At 42.3% G+C, this 18,129-nt stretch overlaps 1 protein-coding gene across 4 annotated transcripts in view; it reads left to right on the top strand.

Moving 5' to 3' along the window:
• The window catches only part of SLC24A2 (solute carrier family 24 member 2), a 270,757-nt gene extending 266,688 nt beyond the window's left edge, over window positions 1-4,069 (top strand). For all 4 annotated transcript variants that reach the window (XM_043487153.1, XM_043487151.1, XM_043487150.1 and 1 more), the window contains one exon: window positions 1,256-4,069. In XM_043487153.1, coding sequence (XP_043343088.1) covers window positions 1,256-1,505 — 250 coding nt within the window. In that variant the 3' untranslated portion in view covers window positions 1,506-4,069. The remainder of the gene's footprint in view (window positions 1-1,255) is intronic.
• The last annotated feature ends 14,060 nt before the right edge of the window (window positions 4,070-18,129 follow it).

Raw genomic sequence — 18,129 nt, 5'->3', positions numbered from 1 at the left:
TCATAATTAATATTCTACAGCTTCAAAATATTCCATCTTGTTGCTTTCAGTTTTACCATTACCCTTTAGGAGGACCTTTGTATTTTTTTCAATTTTCTGATAGCATGAGTGTTTTATGAAACTTTATGAGGAGAAACATCTCTTTTAATTATTTTATTAGGGTAAATTTTTAAAGAAATATTGATGGATCAAAGATTATAAATATTTCAATGGCTATTGATGTAGTATATTTTTCCAAAATGTCTCTTCCAAGAGTTTATACCAGTTTACAAAGTTATTAGCAATATATTGAGTGTAACAGTTTCTTCATAGTCTTAGTAGCATTTTCTTCTTAATATATACTCAAGGTAAAGGATTTAGAAATACACATAAAGCATAATACAAGCCAACATATAAGCATATATAAAACATAAGTACAAACCAACACCTTTCTAATTCATTATTGAAGTTAAATTGCTATTTTTATGTGTATCCTTTTTATAGAATCATATCATGGGCATTTGCCTGTATCATTTTAAGTTTATGATTTTAATAGCTATATAACATTACATTGACTTAACAGTTTGCTATTTAACTAACTGCCTATTATATGAGATTAAGGTGTCCCTGATGTTTCACTACTCAGAGTAACACTGGAATGATCACCTTTCTGAAAAAAAGTTGCCTCTGCATTTTCAATTATTCCTTCTGCTTGATCCCTGACAACCGAACTGATAGGTCAAAAGTATTAAAAAATGCTGTATTTGCCCCAAAGGGTTTTTACCTATTTGTGGTTCTGTCAACCACAACTTCACCGGAATTGGATGTGTGCGTGCATGTGTCATTGTTAGTCTCTGTCCCCATTTAAAAAATAATTTGGCCATTTTCACTGCTAATTTCTATACGCTTTTATCATCTCCTCCTGTTACCCTGTACACATCCTCCAATTCATCTCTTTAGGCCTAAGAATAACACTTTACTCTTTGAAACGAAACAAAACAATTATTTCAACTCAAATTCAGAAATCAGCTGCAGCAGCCATGCCTTTGATCTTATTCAACCAGAGAACAAATTCTCTCTGCTCTCCTTCATTCAGTAAGGAAATAAAAGGTCACTTGACTTCCTTATATGATTGCCTGGGCCAACCAGACGCCAGTCATAGTGAACCTAACAGGACACTGGTTTCCAATCAGACCCCAAGAAGCTCATGTTCCATCCTGTGCCTTCCTCAACGAGTCTGACTACGCCCCCCGTCTACCCTGCTTCTCCCCCACAGGCTCCCACTGCCTTGGCTCCTCTTCACGGTCATTCACAGGTTCCAGCCCGTGGCCGTCAGCAGCAATGGGCTCTTCTGCGCCATCGTCCTCCTCTTCATCATGCTGCTGTTCGTCATCCTCTCCATCGCCCTCTGCAAATGGCGGATGAACAAAGTGCTGGGCTTCATCATGTTCGGTCTCTACTTTGTGTTCCTGGTGGTCAGCGTCCTCCTGGAAGACAGAATCCTCGTGTGCCCTGTCTCCATCTAGCGGGAAAAGCCATATCTTGAGCCAACAGCATGGACGGTCCCTCCCCGCTCTGGGTTGTAGGCTCCATGACCTCCGGAGAAGAGGCAGCAGGCCCACAGCCCAGGGCTTTCTGAGCGAACCTCCTTGGCGGATTTGACGAGGGATGGATTCACGCAGGGCCGGCTCGTTTCATGGGGCTGCTCCCACCTTGCCTCCTGCAGCAGCTCCATGCAAGTGACAAACAGGTCCCCGCGTTTGGGGCTTCTCAGCCTGCATCGCTGACAGGTACTCCTTGCTGGTCAGAGGTATATTCGTCATAATGATACAATGACAAAGGTGATATACATACATATAAAATATACATATTATATATAGATGCACCTGAATACACCCCCGCCTGTTCCTGTAATGATACCTCTCCTTCCACACCTAGAGAGTAGTCTATACCTGTATACAGACACAAAAAAAACTTATATATATATATATATATATGAAGTCATATATATATATATATATAAAAATACAACTGCATCTTTTCAGGGACAGCTCTAGTATATTTCTAGTACCTATTTGAAGAGGGGCATCAACCTTCAGTCTGAGCTTTACCTCTTAAGTGCAAGAGGTGAGCTAAGAGAATCATTGCTGTGAACTTCAACCTACCTTGGACATATTGGGATTCTGCCTGGTATGATGGCTGTTTAAGGAAAATATGTTGCAGGAGGTAGGGCTGGGTGGAAAGGGTCCATAGGGAACCTGATACGAGCCCTCCAAAACATTCCCACAAGCCAAACTGGGAAGACCATCTGCCCAGTCTAACTGGGGTACACTATCTGAAACCCACAGGGTTATTGGGACATCTGGAGGTAAAACCCAGGTTGGGCAGATACTGGTTTGGGACAAGGGGGAGGTGACCAGGGTTGGGTTTGGGAAAGGTGTTTGTTTGTTTTTTTATATAGTGCCCCAGCATGCAAGTAGAAAATATGATTGCAAACCAAATTAGTGCTCTTCTAGGACAGCAAAACTATATAAACTGAACCTATATTGTTCCAATGCATGTCCCATTATCATCCAAAGAAGGGGGCAAATTTAGCTGTAATTGTCATTCAGACGTATCTTGATGCTAAGGTGCTTGATGTATAATCAAAATGCCTGCCAAGAAAGCCTGGATATGCACTAAGAAATACCATCCAGTAGAGGTGCTCAGTGGAACTTGCTCCCTTATGGTGTGGTTCTTTAAAGCATCTTCCAGTGTGGTCATCAAGGGCTTCAGTGGCTGAAGAAAGACATCAGTCTTCCTCCAACCAGTAGAACTAGATTGACACTGATCAATACTGCATGGATTGAGGCAGCTTAGAGATGTTTGGAAAGGTGTTTGTTCACCAGGAAATTTCCTGGGTCCTCTGTCTAGTAGTTCCAGGACCAGGATTTGGTCTTTCCTGCCGTGAGGGTCCCATCAGGGAGTCTTTCCAGCTCACAGAGTACACTGAAAACTATGCTCAACAGCTTCTTTACACTGGCTTCAAGCCAGTCACTCTGAGGTTCTGATTTCCAGAGCATTCATGGGACATTTTCATGTCATTCATTCAGTGCTCACAAGTTCTGTTTGACACTTTATATGATTTCTCAGGTCTGTGGCAATAAAACCAACAGAGAAAGGTGAGGCAGACTATATTAGTGAAAAATACGCAGCTTTTCATTTCCCCAAACCTTACATCCTTATAATCATTTGAAAGTAAATAGAAGACGCCCCTTATTGTGTGGCCCTCCTACATCTAAGTGGGCACACACCACGTCTGAGGACTACTCCATGTGATTTCCTCTCCCCCGCCGCTAAGATTTTGCTTTGAGCGCATCCCTCCTAACACAGGGAGACCGGATGCAGTGCTCCCAACTGAGTAAAGATCAAGATCAAACACAGCATTCCTTCCACAAAACCTCAGCTCACTCCACACGGCACAGCAGTCACGGGCAGTGCCCACTGTTGCTCTTCCAAGCGGAGGCCCGATGGGAAAGCAAGAAGCCAAGATGGCGGCAGCCAAGACGGTGGCCCAAGAGGCCAGCTTCCCAGTCACTCCAGCTTTGCAAAGTTGAGTGTTCAGTTGTGAGAGAGAGATCCAGGTCTCCTGCTTCAAGGGCAGGATTTTGTGTTGAGACAGGAATTCCTGCTGATTCCTTTGAAAGAGAAGGAACCAGTGAACATTGAGTTGATGGCTTTCCCTGTGCATTACTTGAAGGGGAGCAGAGTTGTTTGTTATGTGAATGTATATTATTGACTGGTTTGTTGTGTGAAAGAAGGATTGAATAGGTGACTTTGACTCAGCAGCAGATAGACTATGTAAATCCAGAAAGGATGAGGGGTGTTGAATACAACCCTGTTCTTCTGGCTCTTCCCTGCCTCCTGTCTCTTCTCCTGTTCATTATCAGCTCACGGTGAAGACTCGTACAAGCAGCCTGAGAGCGTTGGCTCACCTGGGAGCTCCCTTCTGAGGGAGTGTTCTCAATCATGAAAATTAATTGCATTTGAGAAGATGCTATTTCCAAGCCCACTTCCCACCTCAAGGGTGTAGAGTGTCCGCTCGTTCAAGGGTGTAGAGTGTCCGCTCGTTCAAGGGTGTAGAGTGTCCGCTCTTTCAAGGGTGTATGCAGGTTTCTCTCCTCCATAATGTGTCTGTGCGGTTATGTGCTGGGCTTGGCTAAACCCAGAGAGAAGACTATAGGTGCAACAGTGGATCTTTAAAGACATTTGAATCGTTACCGTAATTATAAGAAAGAACTTTCCACAACATGGTTTTCTGAGTAGCTCATCCCTAGTGCCTGTGTAAATACATACATATCTTCATACCAAATCTATCTATACACTATATATCACTTACATCATCACCCTCTGACCCAATTATATTCAGAATTCAAAAGCAGGGAGCATCAAAGTTTGTCTTCGTGAAGGAAAAGGGAAAATATGCACACCAGTGACCAAAGGGAACATTTTCCTCCTGCTCACATGAGGTTTGTGTCCACAATGCCATCCAAACATCCACATAGGCACTTTCTTGTATATTTTCTTGCCCCAAGAATATAGATTTACAGCCTTATAGAAGTCGCCAGTCGTATCCCTAATGTGGATGTAGAGGAAAAGAATACACAATGGAAAAGTACAGGGGAAAAAACTGAGGCTACCAGTACCCTCTTTGCTTTTCTGGAGCAGGGTATAAAATATCAAAAATTCAAGAGCCCACTTCTTACTGTTTGATCTAAAATAAACAAGCTGTCCCCAAGTGGTTCCTTTTACCTGCAGTGAACCAAGCAAGTCTTGCTTGCTGTCACCTCCCCTGACACCCTAGGCAGGCTCAGGACAAGAGAACGACTTGACTTGCGCTGAGAATACTCAAATAGAACCTTCTCAGTTGCATCTTGGAATGCCCATGCTGAGTCCAGCTGCCTTCTGAACCTGACTAGACCCTAAAGAACTGAGGCTGGAGATGAGATGATCTGCAGGCAGCTTCCCAAACCTAAGCTGAGCCAGGCAGGGCAGATCAAGAAAACACAGCCATGCAGATACTAGGGCAGAGGGTTGTTATCAGTTTGGCCGATGCAGCAGAATTTCCTAAAGCCTTGCCCAGAAGATTATAAAAAGAGGCAGGGAACTGTTTCATATTTGGCGAAAATGCTTTGTAAGGCTTCTAACAGGTGTCAGCTGACAGGGGCCATTATAATTTATTTTCTAGGGAAGACATGAATCAGGTGTTTGGAGGCCTTTGGGCTAAACACAGCTGCCTTGCCAATGAGACATTTGATAATATTAATGTACATCCCTTCTGGGTAGGGAGATCTGGCCTGCTCCCCACCATTGCTCACAGCTCTTAGACTCCTCTGTGACTGGAATGAGCTGTCAAGGGGAGCCCTGCCACCCCCAGACCACCTTAACAGAAAGCTGGCCAGGGATATGACAACAGTTAAACCTGCTGGCCAGAAAGACAGCCGGAAAAGAGGGAACTAATGTTAACCACTCTGCTGAAATCGCTGGTTGTCATATCTGACATGGGTCTAATGCCCATCTGAATCCAAGCATTTCAGAAAACTTCAATCTGCTTTCTTCCCTACATCTACCAACATACACACACACACACACACACACACAATTAAAAGCATGCCATGCTCCCTACACCTGGACAGACTGTTACTCCAATAATTAAGTGGCTATAAGTAGCAGCTCCGTTCTAGAAGCAATAAAGGGAACCTGTTCTCATGGTGATTTCTGGAAAAATCAACTGTCTCCTGAAAACTTGTTTCAGAAGCTAATGCCCAAACTTGCTAAGCCAGATCTTACATAACCACATGGCTTAATATTTTCAAAAGACACATCCTCAACCCCTGTGCCTCCCTCAGCAAGACTGTCTTCAATTAGTAGGTAAGGACTGGTCATGAAGAGAAAGTTAGTGAAAAATAATAAGGAAAAGGAAGAAATGGGGAATTAATTTACTTTTATTAGGATCCCCAAGAAAGCCAGTGTCCTGTTGATATATATATATACCCATATAGATAGATGATAGATAGATAGTGTTAAATAATTACAAATTTCGGGCTTTTTTCCCCAATGAAAGAAGTTTACATAGAGTCCCAGAAAAAAAAAAAAAAAAGTTTCTCTCTCAAGAAGGCCTTGGGAAGAAAGGTAAGGGCCTCTACTCTACTGCTCCTTGCCTTTGTAGCTTTGTGTTTAGTTTTTTAATGCCACAGCTTCCTATTCTTTGAAGTACCTTGCTGACAAGAAAAGCAAGCAAGACATACTCAAAGCCAGCTGAACTCCTTACTTATCAGGAGACCATCATGCTTTTTTTTCCCCCCACTTCACGGGGAGCTTTAAAATGGCACTGACTTTGGCCAGATATCGCCGTGAGCATTTAGATGAATGTAGAAAACACAAGTGCACTCTGTTTGTTAAGGAAGTAGTCCACACTTTCCACCTTGATGCCCGTAAACAGTGTGCTCACTACCACGCTCCCTATTCCTCCTGCCCAGGGCATCGGCCTTGCCCAGCACCCCCTGGTTTCCATCATGGTCTTTGGTGGCACTTTTCTTTAAACAAAGTGAGAATAGGCTACAAAGGACCCAGAAATCCCCTAGTCAGCCAGTTTTTTAGAGAAAAATCAGTAACTGTGACTGGATAGACAACTCTATTCAAATCAGTGAACAAATAGTGAGAGGCGCTATGGGACACCAAATTAAGCCGAAGCCCTTCTGCTAAATGATTGATTGACAGACTGAAAAACCTTAAAGAATTTTTTTAAAGCAGGTAAAAGACCTTGGTCTGAAAGACTTTCATGGAATTTACCTTGAGTTTGCCACAGGTTTAATTCTGTCAAGAGAGCTTGTTCAACCTATCACCCTGATCCAAACGACAGCCCTTTTGTAGGAGAGGGATCCTTAGCACCGATGTTCCTGGTATAACCCAGATCCATCAACTGTTAACATTGACAACCATCATGTCAGAGAAGTCTTTCTCCAGGTTCACCCCCAACCCTCCAGGGAAATGAATTTACCTTTTTTTTTTTTCTTTTTTTTGTCTGTTCAGCAGAAAAGAGCTGCACCTGGGCACTGTTCACTATTTACCCCTACAGAGCTGGGAGTCTCCACTATGGGACCCTTTCTCTATTTTCATCCAATGTATCTTTAGATTTTTATTTCTGAGTCTTTTTTTCCTAACCCTCAATAATTTTTAAATTTTTCTCTACTAAGCCTTTAAGATGCTTGATGTTGCTCTGAAATCAGGAACCTTTTGACTAATCATGACACAAGTGTAAGGTATGAAAAAGATGGAAGGACAGCCTCAGACCCAGTGTTTGCCCCTGTTTCAGGACCTCTCTGTGGCCCGTACCTTTTAGAAATCCACACTTCGTTGCTAATTCACACTAATCTCGTGTTCCCTGACTTCGGTATCTTTCTGCAGGGCATTCGGGTAAAGCAAGCGTGTTTCTCAGCTTGCCCCGGTGCATTTGGTTGAGTGGTCTTACCTCCAGTGGAGCCCCTCTTCCTTGGGCCTTACTAAGCCTCAATCCATTTCTTTCTAACCCCACTTCCAGTTTTCAAGTCTAGGTTGGGCCCAGTGCTTACTCCCCTTCTGGGTTCTCACCACCAGCCTCCCCGCTTCACTTGTACCTGGCAAGTCTAATGAGCCTTTCCTTCATCTTTGCGTTAAGGTGAAGATAGAAAAATGCTAGCCCTGGGTCCCCAGCATCTTATGTTTTTTATAATCGACTATTTCTTCAGGGCAGGGAATTCCTCCTCATTGATACTAAAATGTGTACAGAATTCGCCACCATAAGAGACTAGAATCTCAACTACACCTTAAGAGCACCAGTGGGCCTCGACTCAACACGTACTAATAGGCATTTGTCCTCTGATGAAAAGTTGAGGTTCTGGTGAGGTCAAATTCATACACTTCATCTTTAAGGTCACAATCCTCCACTCAATAAGAACTCAGAATGGGGGAGACAGCACTGGAGATCATTCAGAAACTCCGGACCTGCACTTACCTGCATTGATTTACCAAAAGGAATTTGCATTTTTGCTCTCAATAGGAAGTGGGGGAAATGATTGGACTATCTCTCATATCCCAGTCTCGCAGCACATTTAGTTCCCTGTGTGGTGGGCTGGATGGGAATTGTAAGATTGTTGACTGGTGTCCTGGCCCAGGAAAATGGGCTACAGTTCACCAAAAGGCTGGGAACTTGCTCTTGCATTCTCACATATTAGGTTGCACATTCCTTTATATGGATCTGAAAGTAACTAAGACCTTGGGACTGATAGTTCTCAAAAAACACTCAACTAAGCAAAAGAGAATACTAATTTTTTAAATCATGTCATCACAAAAGAAAAAGAATGGATGCATGAATGAAGCCTGAATCCCTGAATAAAATAATTTTAAGGATGAAATTACATGCATGAAGTAAGAGTAGAAAATTCTTTGCCATTTAATGAAACAAATCTCTAATTCTTCTCATCAGGATAAAACTGAAGGACAATGGATGCCTTTTGGGTTTTTAATTTTTTAATATTGCACTTTATAGTACTTCATAAGAGACAATTGTCTTAATTAAAGCCATAAAGTACCAATAATACATATATTCAGGGCTTCTGAATATAGTCAATCAATAAGCAGTCCATGAGTCATTCCTGTTTTGTATTGTTTGTTGTAAATTGGAGTTTATCTGTTCTCTTTTTAAGGCATATAATTATTGTTCTAGACAATCCTAATCTACTGATAAATTTTAGATGTGTACTTTAATAAAACTGAAAATCAAAGAAATTTTTCATTTCACAAAAACATTCTTCACTTTCGAAATAGCTTGTTAAATAGCAAGTTCTAATACTACAGTGGAAATAGTTCCTTTTTTAAGTTATAGATTTACTGTTTTTCAGGAATCCATTTGTTATGTAAAACCAGGTTCACCCATAAGAAGAGTGAAATGGATAATTAGCAAATATATACCTGGAAAATTTAAGGTTTGAGTTCTTATATAAATATAGGATGGGTCTAAGAAGTTCCCTTATAAAAATGGCAAATAGAGATATACAATTTATCAATAATTTATTCTGCCTAAATTATAAACCTTCCTCGGGAAAACATGTAAAACAGAAGACTTCATAATGCATTGGGTTTTTTCTTTTCTTTTCTGCTAAACTACATAATTCCTGGCCCAGTACGGTAGACTACTTACATACGTATACACACAGATGTTCCCGCAACTGAAAACTTTAATGTTACACTTCATCAGAATTTTTTATATAATTTGAGTAAAAGCTAAAAAGAATGGCTAAAAGACACTTAAAAGCCTAGAAATATCCACCACCTGGGTACCTAAATTATCCATACAGAGTAAATAAGTGTGTTAAATTGACCAACCCCATGAACTTTATGTTTAATTGGCCATTTGCCCTAAAGAAAGATCATCTGGACCTGGAGGCGATGATGCTTCTGTTGGGGGCTGTTTTGTGGTCTGAAGTGTTTCTCCAAAGTGCAAAGACTCTCCATCTGGACGAGGGGACCTCTGCTGGCATACAATTCTGTTGAACCCTGCAGAGAGTTCATATGTGTGCCCTGCGTCTAGCCTGGACGTTTTTCTTCTGCTCCACTTTGAAAAAAAACTCCAGAAGCAACAGCTTCCATCTCCAAGCAATCTGCAGTCTCAAAAGAGCCATCAAAGAGTAACCAAAGCTACCTTCCTGGTTTAATGAAGTGGCTGCTAGCACTAAAGGAGAGGTAAATTATACTTTTGTTCTTTGCATCATGTTAAAACAGAGAACAGGTTATCAACATTGACCCCAAAATAGGCATTTGGCCTAGAACTTGCAAACTGTTTCTGGAACAGGTTATATTACAGATATCAGAATGCCATTTTTGTAAAGGGTCTTTTTAGGGATAGATGTCATCTCACGTTTCCTCCGTTCACCTCCGTTTTAAAGATGCATTTACCCCACAAGAATCCAGCTGATGCACTTCCAAATTACTTTTGTCATTTTGTGTGTGTTTTGTTCAATATGAGCAAGCTTTTGCTGGCTGACAAGACGTATGGAAATTTTGCATCAGTTTATCCTCTGTGAATATGTCTGTACATAGATTGAAAGCTATATTTATTTGTAAATAGGCTGTTTGGAATAATATGTTTCTGTCACATGGACTTCACTCTGAAAAAGGGCGTTTCTTCACTGTGTTCATGTTACACTTTCCACACCTTTGTGCTTCTACTACTGGTAATCAACTCATAGAATATCTCACTTTATGTAACTAAGTCTCCCTGGTGTGAAAAGTAATAGAAATAAAACTATTGACTCAAAATTTGTGTTGTTTTGGAATAATCCTTACCTTTGGCTAATTGGGACTCTCAAGATCTCAAGAAATTGACACACAATTGTGGACGTTTCACTGCAAGGATTCAAAGGAAAAGAGGGCAATCAGGAGTTACTGTTCATTTTGACAACCATCTACTGAGTGTTGATTAATGTCATTTGAGCTTTTAAATGTCTGAGGGAATCTTGAGAACTGAAAGGACTACTCTAACAACTGGGTTTTAATTAATTAAATATATTGAAAATTGTAAATTCAAAAGCCTAGTGTTCCCTAAGCCTTTAAATTCAATTTCAAAAAGTCTTGTATAAACCTATTTCTTGTAGATCAAAATAAGAAGTCACAGCTTTTTTTTGGTTACTAACTGGTAATTTTTAAAGATTTAATTCTAAATAACTATCCTATTTATGATTTAAATTCCCTCCAGAACTTTTTATAGTTTACACGTTTAACATGATTCTCTCAAACACTCCAAAAGCCTAACAGACTTACAAACCTAAAAAACAAAATCTTCCTATGTACTTAAGCAACTCCTATTAATCTATCAAAGTTAAATATAATAAACCAGGTTTCCTGAAGTATTTAAATGTTTAATATTTTGGACCATCTATTAATAAGAATAATTCCCAGGTGGCACTAATGGTGAAGAATCAACCTGCCAATGCCAGAAATGCAAGAGACGTGGGTTCAATCCCTGGGTCAGGAAATCACCTGGAGTAGGAAATGGCAAACCACACCAGTGTTCTTGCCTGGAAAATTCCATGGACAGAGGAGGTTGGTGGGCCACAGTCCATGGGGTTGCAGACACGACTGAACAACTGAGCAGACACACACATTAGTTACATAATCACCCCAAGTTTTGGGGCTTACAGTTATGGAGCACACAGACCACTATACAAGATAAGGACCCCAAAGTCAACCAAGTGCTTGGACTCTTTTCTTGGCTTTCCTAAATATATGCTTCTCTGCTGCTGCTGCTAAGTCGCTTCAGTCCTGTCCGACTCTGTGCGACCCCATAGACGGCAGCCCACCAGTCTCCCCTGCCCCTGGGATTCTCCAGGCAAGAACACTGGAGTGGGTTTGCCATTTCCTTCTCCAATGCATGAAAGTGAAAAGTGAAAGTGAAGTCGCTCAGTCATGTCCAACTCTCCGCGACCCCATGGACTGCAGCCTACCAGGCTCCTCGGTCCATGGGATTTTTCCAGGCAAGAGTACTGGAGTGGGGTGCCATTTCCTTCTCCAATATGCTTCTCAATGAAGTGTATATGCCCACTAATCGCATTTGACCGACTGACCTTGGCGCCTCCATTTCAAGGATTTCTCAACCTTGGCACCATGGACGTTTTGGGTTGGAAAATTATTTGTTGGTGGGTGCTGTTTAGTTGTAGAATGTTTACCCATTAGGTACAAATTTCAACAAACAAAAAAATGTCTCCAGACATTAACAGATGTCCCCAGGGGTAGGATGGGGGTGGGGTGAAATTGCCCCAGGTGGAGAACTACTGTTCTATCAAAGGGAACTCAATCCATTCCCTCAAGATGGCTGGAATGCAGCCAATAGTTACCCTTTGGTCCTCTCTCTTTCTCTTTCTGTTTCCCTCTTTTTCTCTCTCTCTTTTTCATAAACACACACACACACACCACCTCCCACCCTTCCACTCCCACCTAAATGCAATGGTGCGGAGGTAAAACGTGAAGCACGAATAGCCCCTTTGGCATCATTCCTCAGTGGTCTCTGTGTGAGCTGCAGACTACTGAAGCTTAAGCTTTGGGACTCTTCTAGCGCGTTCCACACAGATGGGCAGTTTACCAAATACAGCTTGGGTTTTACAGGCCTGCCTCTCTCGAGTCTCTGGGTCTCTCCCCGAGCAAAGCTTTGCCAGATCGCTGAAGGCATTTCTGCCACAACTGTGGAAACAGCACATCCCCAAAGCTATGCTCCAAAGTGAACGTTCACTGGTGGTGTCCTGATAGCCGGATTGCTCCCCAGAGGAAGATTCAGGGGCTGTTCTCTGTCAGCACAGCTGATAGGCTGAGGGCACAGGGCCAAGTTTCAGGAAAATTTGAAATCCACACTCCTCATTTTCCTGCCTTCTAAAATGAATCTCACTTCTCAGAGACGAAGATTTATGTTTAGAGAAAAGGTAGGAGGCATTTTGATGCTGTGTTCAACACAGTGGTGTTTTAAAACTCTGGGGTGTGCCCTTGATGGCATTTTTTTTCTTTCTTTTTTTTTTTTTTGGTGTGAAAGTTGCTCAGTCATGTCCAACTCTTTGTGACCCCATGGACTGTAGCCCACCAGGTTTCTCTGTCTATGGAATTCTCCAGGCTAGAATACTGGAGTGGGTAGCCATTCCCTTCTCCAGGGGATCTTCCCAACACAGGGATCAATCCAGGTCCCCCACATTGCATACAGATTCTTTACCATCTAAGCCACTAGTGAAGTTCTATTTTTTTTTTTAACTGGGGTGTAGTTGATTTAGAATGCTGTGTTAGTTTCAGGTGTACAACAAAGTGAATCAGTTGGAATACGTATATATCTACTCTTTTTGAGATTATTTTCCTATATAGGTCATTACAGAGTATTGAGTAGAGTTCCCTGTGCTATTTGATGTTATTTCCAATCTATGATTGAGAATATAAACATTTTTATCAGAATGATATTCAATGCTGATTTCAGGCAATATTCATTAGGTTGATTAAAATCATTGATCAATTATCTATAGAGAACAATCTCTAACTTATCCTTTTTATTTTATTGATATTTTCCAAGAGACATTGCTTTCTGTATAAATTTTAAAACAGAAACTCAGTTCATCAACTTAGTTTTTTTCTACCCATGTCAAAATTTTTACCAACCATACGTTCTACTGGGAATCTTCTCCATTATTTCTACTGAACCAAGTTTTTATTGGTACAATTTTACAGATCAAAAATATTTGAGTTTTTCCATCAATTTTTCATCCACAACCTATAACAGATTGCACACTTTGGAGGTTATGGTGCTTAAAAAAAAAAAAGCCATAGTATGCTCTGAAATTGCTATATTTTTCCAGGTACTAGTTCTCTTTTACAGAGAAGTGGTTTTTTTGTTTGTTTGTTTTGTTTTCTTTTTTACTACTCATTCTCAATCTTTTGCAATGCCATTTTCTAATTTTTGAGTGTAATCTCAGGTTAAAATTTTGTAATACTAAAATCATTTGAGTTCCTTTATTTAAATGACAATCAAAAAACCTATTGTAGTATGAGTTTGATTAACAAAATGTTAAAGGAAAATATTTCAAATAAGTAATTTTTATTAAGTTATCATGGTATAACTAAAATTAAAAATAAATTACAAAAGAAAAAAGAAATTCCCCTCACAACCATCTATGTTAGCAACTGGCCTACAAACATCTGTATAATTAGTTGTTCAAAAAAAAAGCTACTCCCTAGTTATCACAGATTACAAGATGTATGCATGCACGCTAAATTGCTTCAGTCCTGTCCACCTCTTTCAACCCTGTAGACTGTAGCTCACCAGGTTCCTCTGTCCAAGGAATTCTCCAAGCAAGAATAACTGGAGTGGGTTGCCATGCCCTCCTTCAGGGGATCTTCCCGACCCAGGGATCAAACCTGCATCTCTTTACGTCTCCTGCTTTGGCAGGCTGGTTCTTTACCACTAATGCTACCTGGGAAGTACAAATTCCAAGATACTAGGGTCCAAATCCATCGACAATTATACACACAAGTCCTGTGAGGAAGTCTGCTGTGACCAGAATCCAGAACTGCTGGAAAGATTGACCTTGGTCCACCTCTTCATGTGCAGCTGTGAGCAGATTATTCAATGACTCTGCACACCAATTCCTTGTCTATGAAATACTACAAAATGCGTTACTCCCCCACACCCCATAAGTCACTGGACAGAGTGAGTTATTATGCCATAAAGTTCCTGGTTTATAGTGAGCTTTTAGTATATGTTAGCCCCCTCCTGCCTGCCTCCTGTGACCTTGAGCAAGTTATATAACCTCTCTAGGATTCAGAAAATGGGTCCCTCAGTGAGATGTCAGTGTATTTTCTAAGCTTTAAGATTATAGGAATCGTGCTTGTCTCAGTAACACTACACACATCAGAAAACACATCTCTTCCTGGGATGCCACTGATCGCAGTCCTCCAGCCCCCCATCTACCCTCACCCAGTAGTGTGCCAGGTAATCCTGGGATCTAAAAGCCTAGCCTGACTAGAAACAGCATGGGTGCATGCTCAGTCCCTCAGTTGTGTCCAACTCTTTGTGACCCCACAGACCGTAGCCTGCCAGACTCCTCTGTCCCTGGGATTTTCCTGGCAAGCACACTGGAGTGGGCCTTGCATTGCCAGGCAGACTCTACCACTGAGCCACCTGGAAAGCCCAATAACAGCATACAAAGACAAATTCCATTTCAATCTAGGTGCCAGCCTCGGACAGGAAAATTTTTGAGGTGCACCCAGGATTCCTACAACTTTTGGAGTATTTGGTGATCTATATCTACAAATAACACACTGAAATACTAAACTTCTCCTTGCCTCTAGGGCCAGCTCATACATTAAACACATTCTGTCTATTTCTGCAGGGACAGACTTAAGGCCTTGCCAACCCAGTACTGGCAACACTTGGTAAATTATGCTCCCTCACCCACAACAGACATCAACAATCAATTATAGAGGACCCATGTCCTTGAAATGGAATCAGGTCAGGGAAGTGTGTAAACACTTGAGCTTTCCCTGTCTCCTCTCAGGAGCTTGCTCAAATGCACTCCCCACTGTACTTGATCCGCTGAGCATTCTAGGCAGCCACTACCAATTAGTCCCAGTGGAGTGCAAGAGAAAGCCAAATTGCCATTTTAGTCTAATCTACTGTATAAGTGAGAAAATGAGGGCTAAATCAACAGTGTTACTTTCCTAAGGTCACACTCCTAAGCTGTAGAACTGTATATTAGGAACTGGTTTTTGTTTTGTGTATAATCTTTGCTGCAATAGCCAAATAGCATCTGAGGTGTTTCACATGCTGCCATGGGTGTTTTATATACCCAACCATGATGCACAGCATTGCAGGGTGGAGGGTTTGCTGCTCACAAGCCACAGTAGCTAGAGAACTATGATAAGAAGACGCCTTGTTTAAAAGGCTTGGGACTCCCCTGGTGGTCCACTGGTTAAGACTCCAGCTTCCAGTGCAGGGGGTACGTGTTCAGTTCCTGGTCAGAGAGCTAAGATCCCATATGCCTTGCAGCCAAAAAACCAAAACATGAAAAACAGAAACAAGGTTGTAACTAATTCAATAAAGACTTTAAAAATGATCCACATGAAAAATAATAGCAATAAATAAATAAAAGGCTTGGGGCTTCCCTGGTGATCCAATGATTAAGACTATACCCCCAGTGCAGAGGGTATGGGTTCGATTCCTGGTTGGGGAACTAAGATCCTGCATGCCACACAGCACGGCCAAAAAAATAAAATGAAAGGCTTAAGTTAGGTCACTAATTAGGTTATAGCCAGATAGTCAATGAGTAATAACAACTTCTAATTAATGAGAATTGTGTAGGAAGAAAACAAAGGCTTTCACTGCTGAGATTTAATAATGAAATTTCCATTAAATAAGAATAATCACCTCAGGGACAAAAAAGAAATAAAGTTATGCCCAAATTTGGTCACAAAGCTGTTGGAAGGTATGCATACAGCTCTGACTGCCGCCAGCAGCTAACGACCCATGTCCTTGAAATGGAATCAGGTCAGGGAAGTGTGTAAACACTCGAGCTTTCCCTGTCTCCTCTCAGGAGCTTGCTCAAATGCACAATCCAGCCCCATAGCAGTCCCAGTGAACTTCAGGAGAAAGAAAGAGTGTTTTCAACAAGGAACGTAATGTTATTCGTTCCCATTGGCATGATTCAGGAATGGCCTTTAGGAGAGTCTGAAGGGAAGACCCTGTCCCCAATATCCTCAAATTCCCCCTCCATCCCTGGACTAATTGCCTAGAATTTCCTCTTAGTGCCTTATCTCTCCAGTTCAAGGATTCTCAACAAAGAGGCTGCACCCAAAGGGCATCAGAAACACCTGGGGCTTTTCTTAAACTATACACAGGAAACCCAGCCCCACCTCCACGGGCCGTCTCCTGCTTGCCCTGGCCGACCTGTGTGCTCCCAGGCTAGAGCCGTAGCGAGCTCTCCATTCGCAGCAGCAGTGCTGTGTGGGGAAAAGATGGGGAATCCTGCTTAGCCTGAGGCCCTGATCTCTGTGGAAATTGTAACTTGCTCTAGGAAGAGTCCACACCTGGAAGTTCCCACAAATGACTAGAGGGAGTGCCTTATGTTTACTCATGGTTCCACCCTGGGTGGTCAGGAGCAGCAATATGCCAGATGCAGGCATTAGTACTGGGAACCCAGAGGAAAGTGAGGTCCAGCGCCTCCTCCCAGACTTCGTGGTCCACAGAGGAAGACGAACACGTGACAACCACAGGGTTTGTGCTGGAGTAAGCAGCCTCGAGGGTGGTTAAGAAGCAGGAGAGCCTGGGTTTGAATCTCAGCTGTGTCACTTATCTGGTGGCTCAGACAGTAAAGAATCTTCCTGCAATGTGGGAGATCCAAGTTCAACCCCTGGGTCAGGAAGATCCCGAAGAGAAGGGAATGGCAACCCATTCCGGTATTGTCTATGAAATTTCATGGAGAGAGGAGCCTGGCGGGCTACTGTCCATGGGATTGCAAAGAGCCAGACATGATAGACCAAGTAACACTTCACTTTCTGACACTTACTGGCTAGGTGACTAAACCTCTGTGTGCCTCACTTGTTCCATCTATCACCTCATGAGAATTGTTTTACGTGGGTTGAATCAGCTAATTTTTTTGAATACCCCTAAAGCAGTGCCTATCATAGTAAGAAATACGCCCCCTTTGATAAATCACCATAATAAACAAGTGTCTTGATGCCATTGGAGCCCACAGGAGAGTTTAAATCCATCTAGGGGCTGAGGAAAAAGAAAAACACAACCGCTGAATGCATAAAGGGATGAGAAATCTAACAAGGAAATCCTTGTACCAAGTGACGGGTGGGAAAATGTGACATTGGGGTGAACAGTGTTCAGTGTGGCTGGAAGGGTAGAGCGTGCTGGGGGATGGAGGAACAGCAGCTGAGGAGGTGAGTGGTAGCAGGGGGCCTTGTCTAACACCCCAAGCAGCCCGGACCCCGTGCCACCAAAGCTTCTTCACCAGCACATGACATGGTTGATTGGGCTGAAGAAAGCCCTCTGCACAAACTGAAAAGAAACGATGTCTTGGATTTGTGAACACTGATGCTGGGAGTGAGGGGTCTGGGGGATAAAGAACCCAGACTGGCAATGAGTTGACAGCCGTTGAGGCTGGGTGATGGCTAAATAGGGGTTTAGGATACTATCGTTTCTACGTCTTTGCAATCTTGTTATAAACAGTTATCTTGAAAGGATGACTGGGAGAAAGCTCTTAGGCACCATGATTCTCTGCTCTCATCAGTCACTTGTCAGTGTGAAAGGAGGGAAGTCTTCACCACCATAAAAAAAATAAGGGGGAGCTGAGGTAGGAGGAGACGAGAAAACAAAACGGGGCGGGGAAAAGGCGGGGCTGCCCGACATCAGCCAGCCTCCATCTCCTCCTGCCTGCTTCCCACAACCTTACCTGGATATTCTGCCTGGCACAGATTTGTTTTTTAATTAATTTATTTATTTACTTATGCCTGCCCTGGGTCTTCGCTGTTGCACGCGGGCTTTCTCTGGTTGCAGAGAGCGGGGGCTACTCTGTCGAGGTGCACGGGCTTCTCACTCCAGAG

This window comes from Cervus canadensis, chromosome 14, assembly GCF_019320065.1.
Source record: "Cervus canadensis isolate Bull #8, Minnesota chromosome 14, ASM1932006v1, whole genome shotgun sequence".
NCBI classification, from domain to species: Eukaryota; Metazoa; Chordata; class Mammalia; order Artiodactyla; family Cervidae; genus Cervus; species Cervus canadensis.
This window is presented reverse-complemented; position numbering and strand designations above follow the sequence as displayed.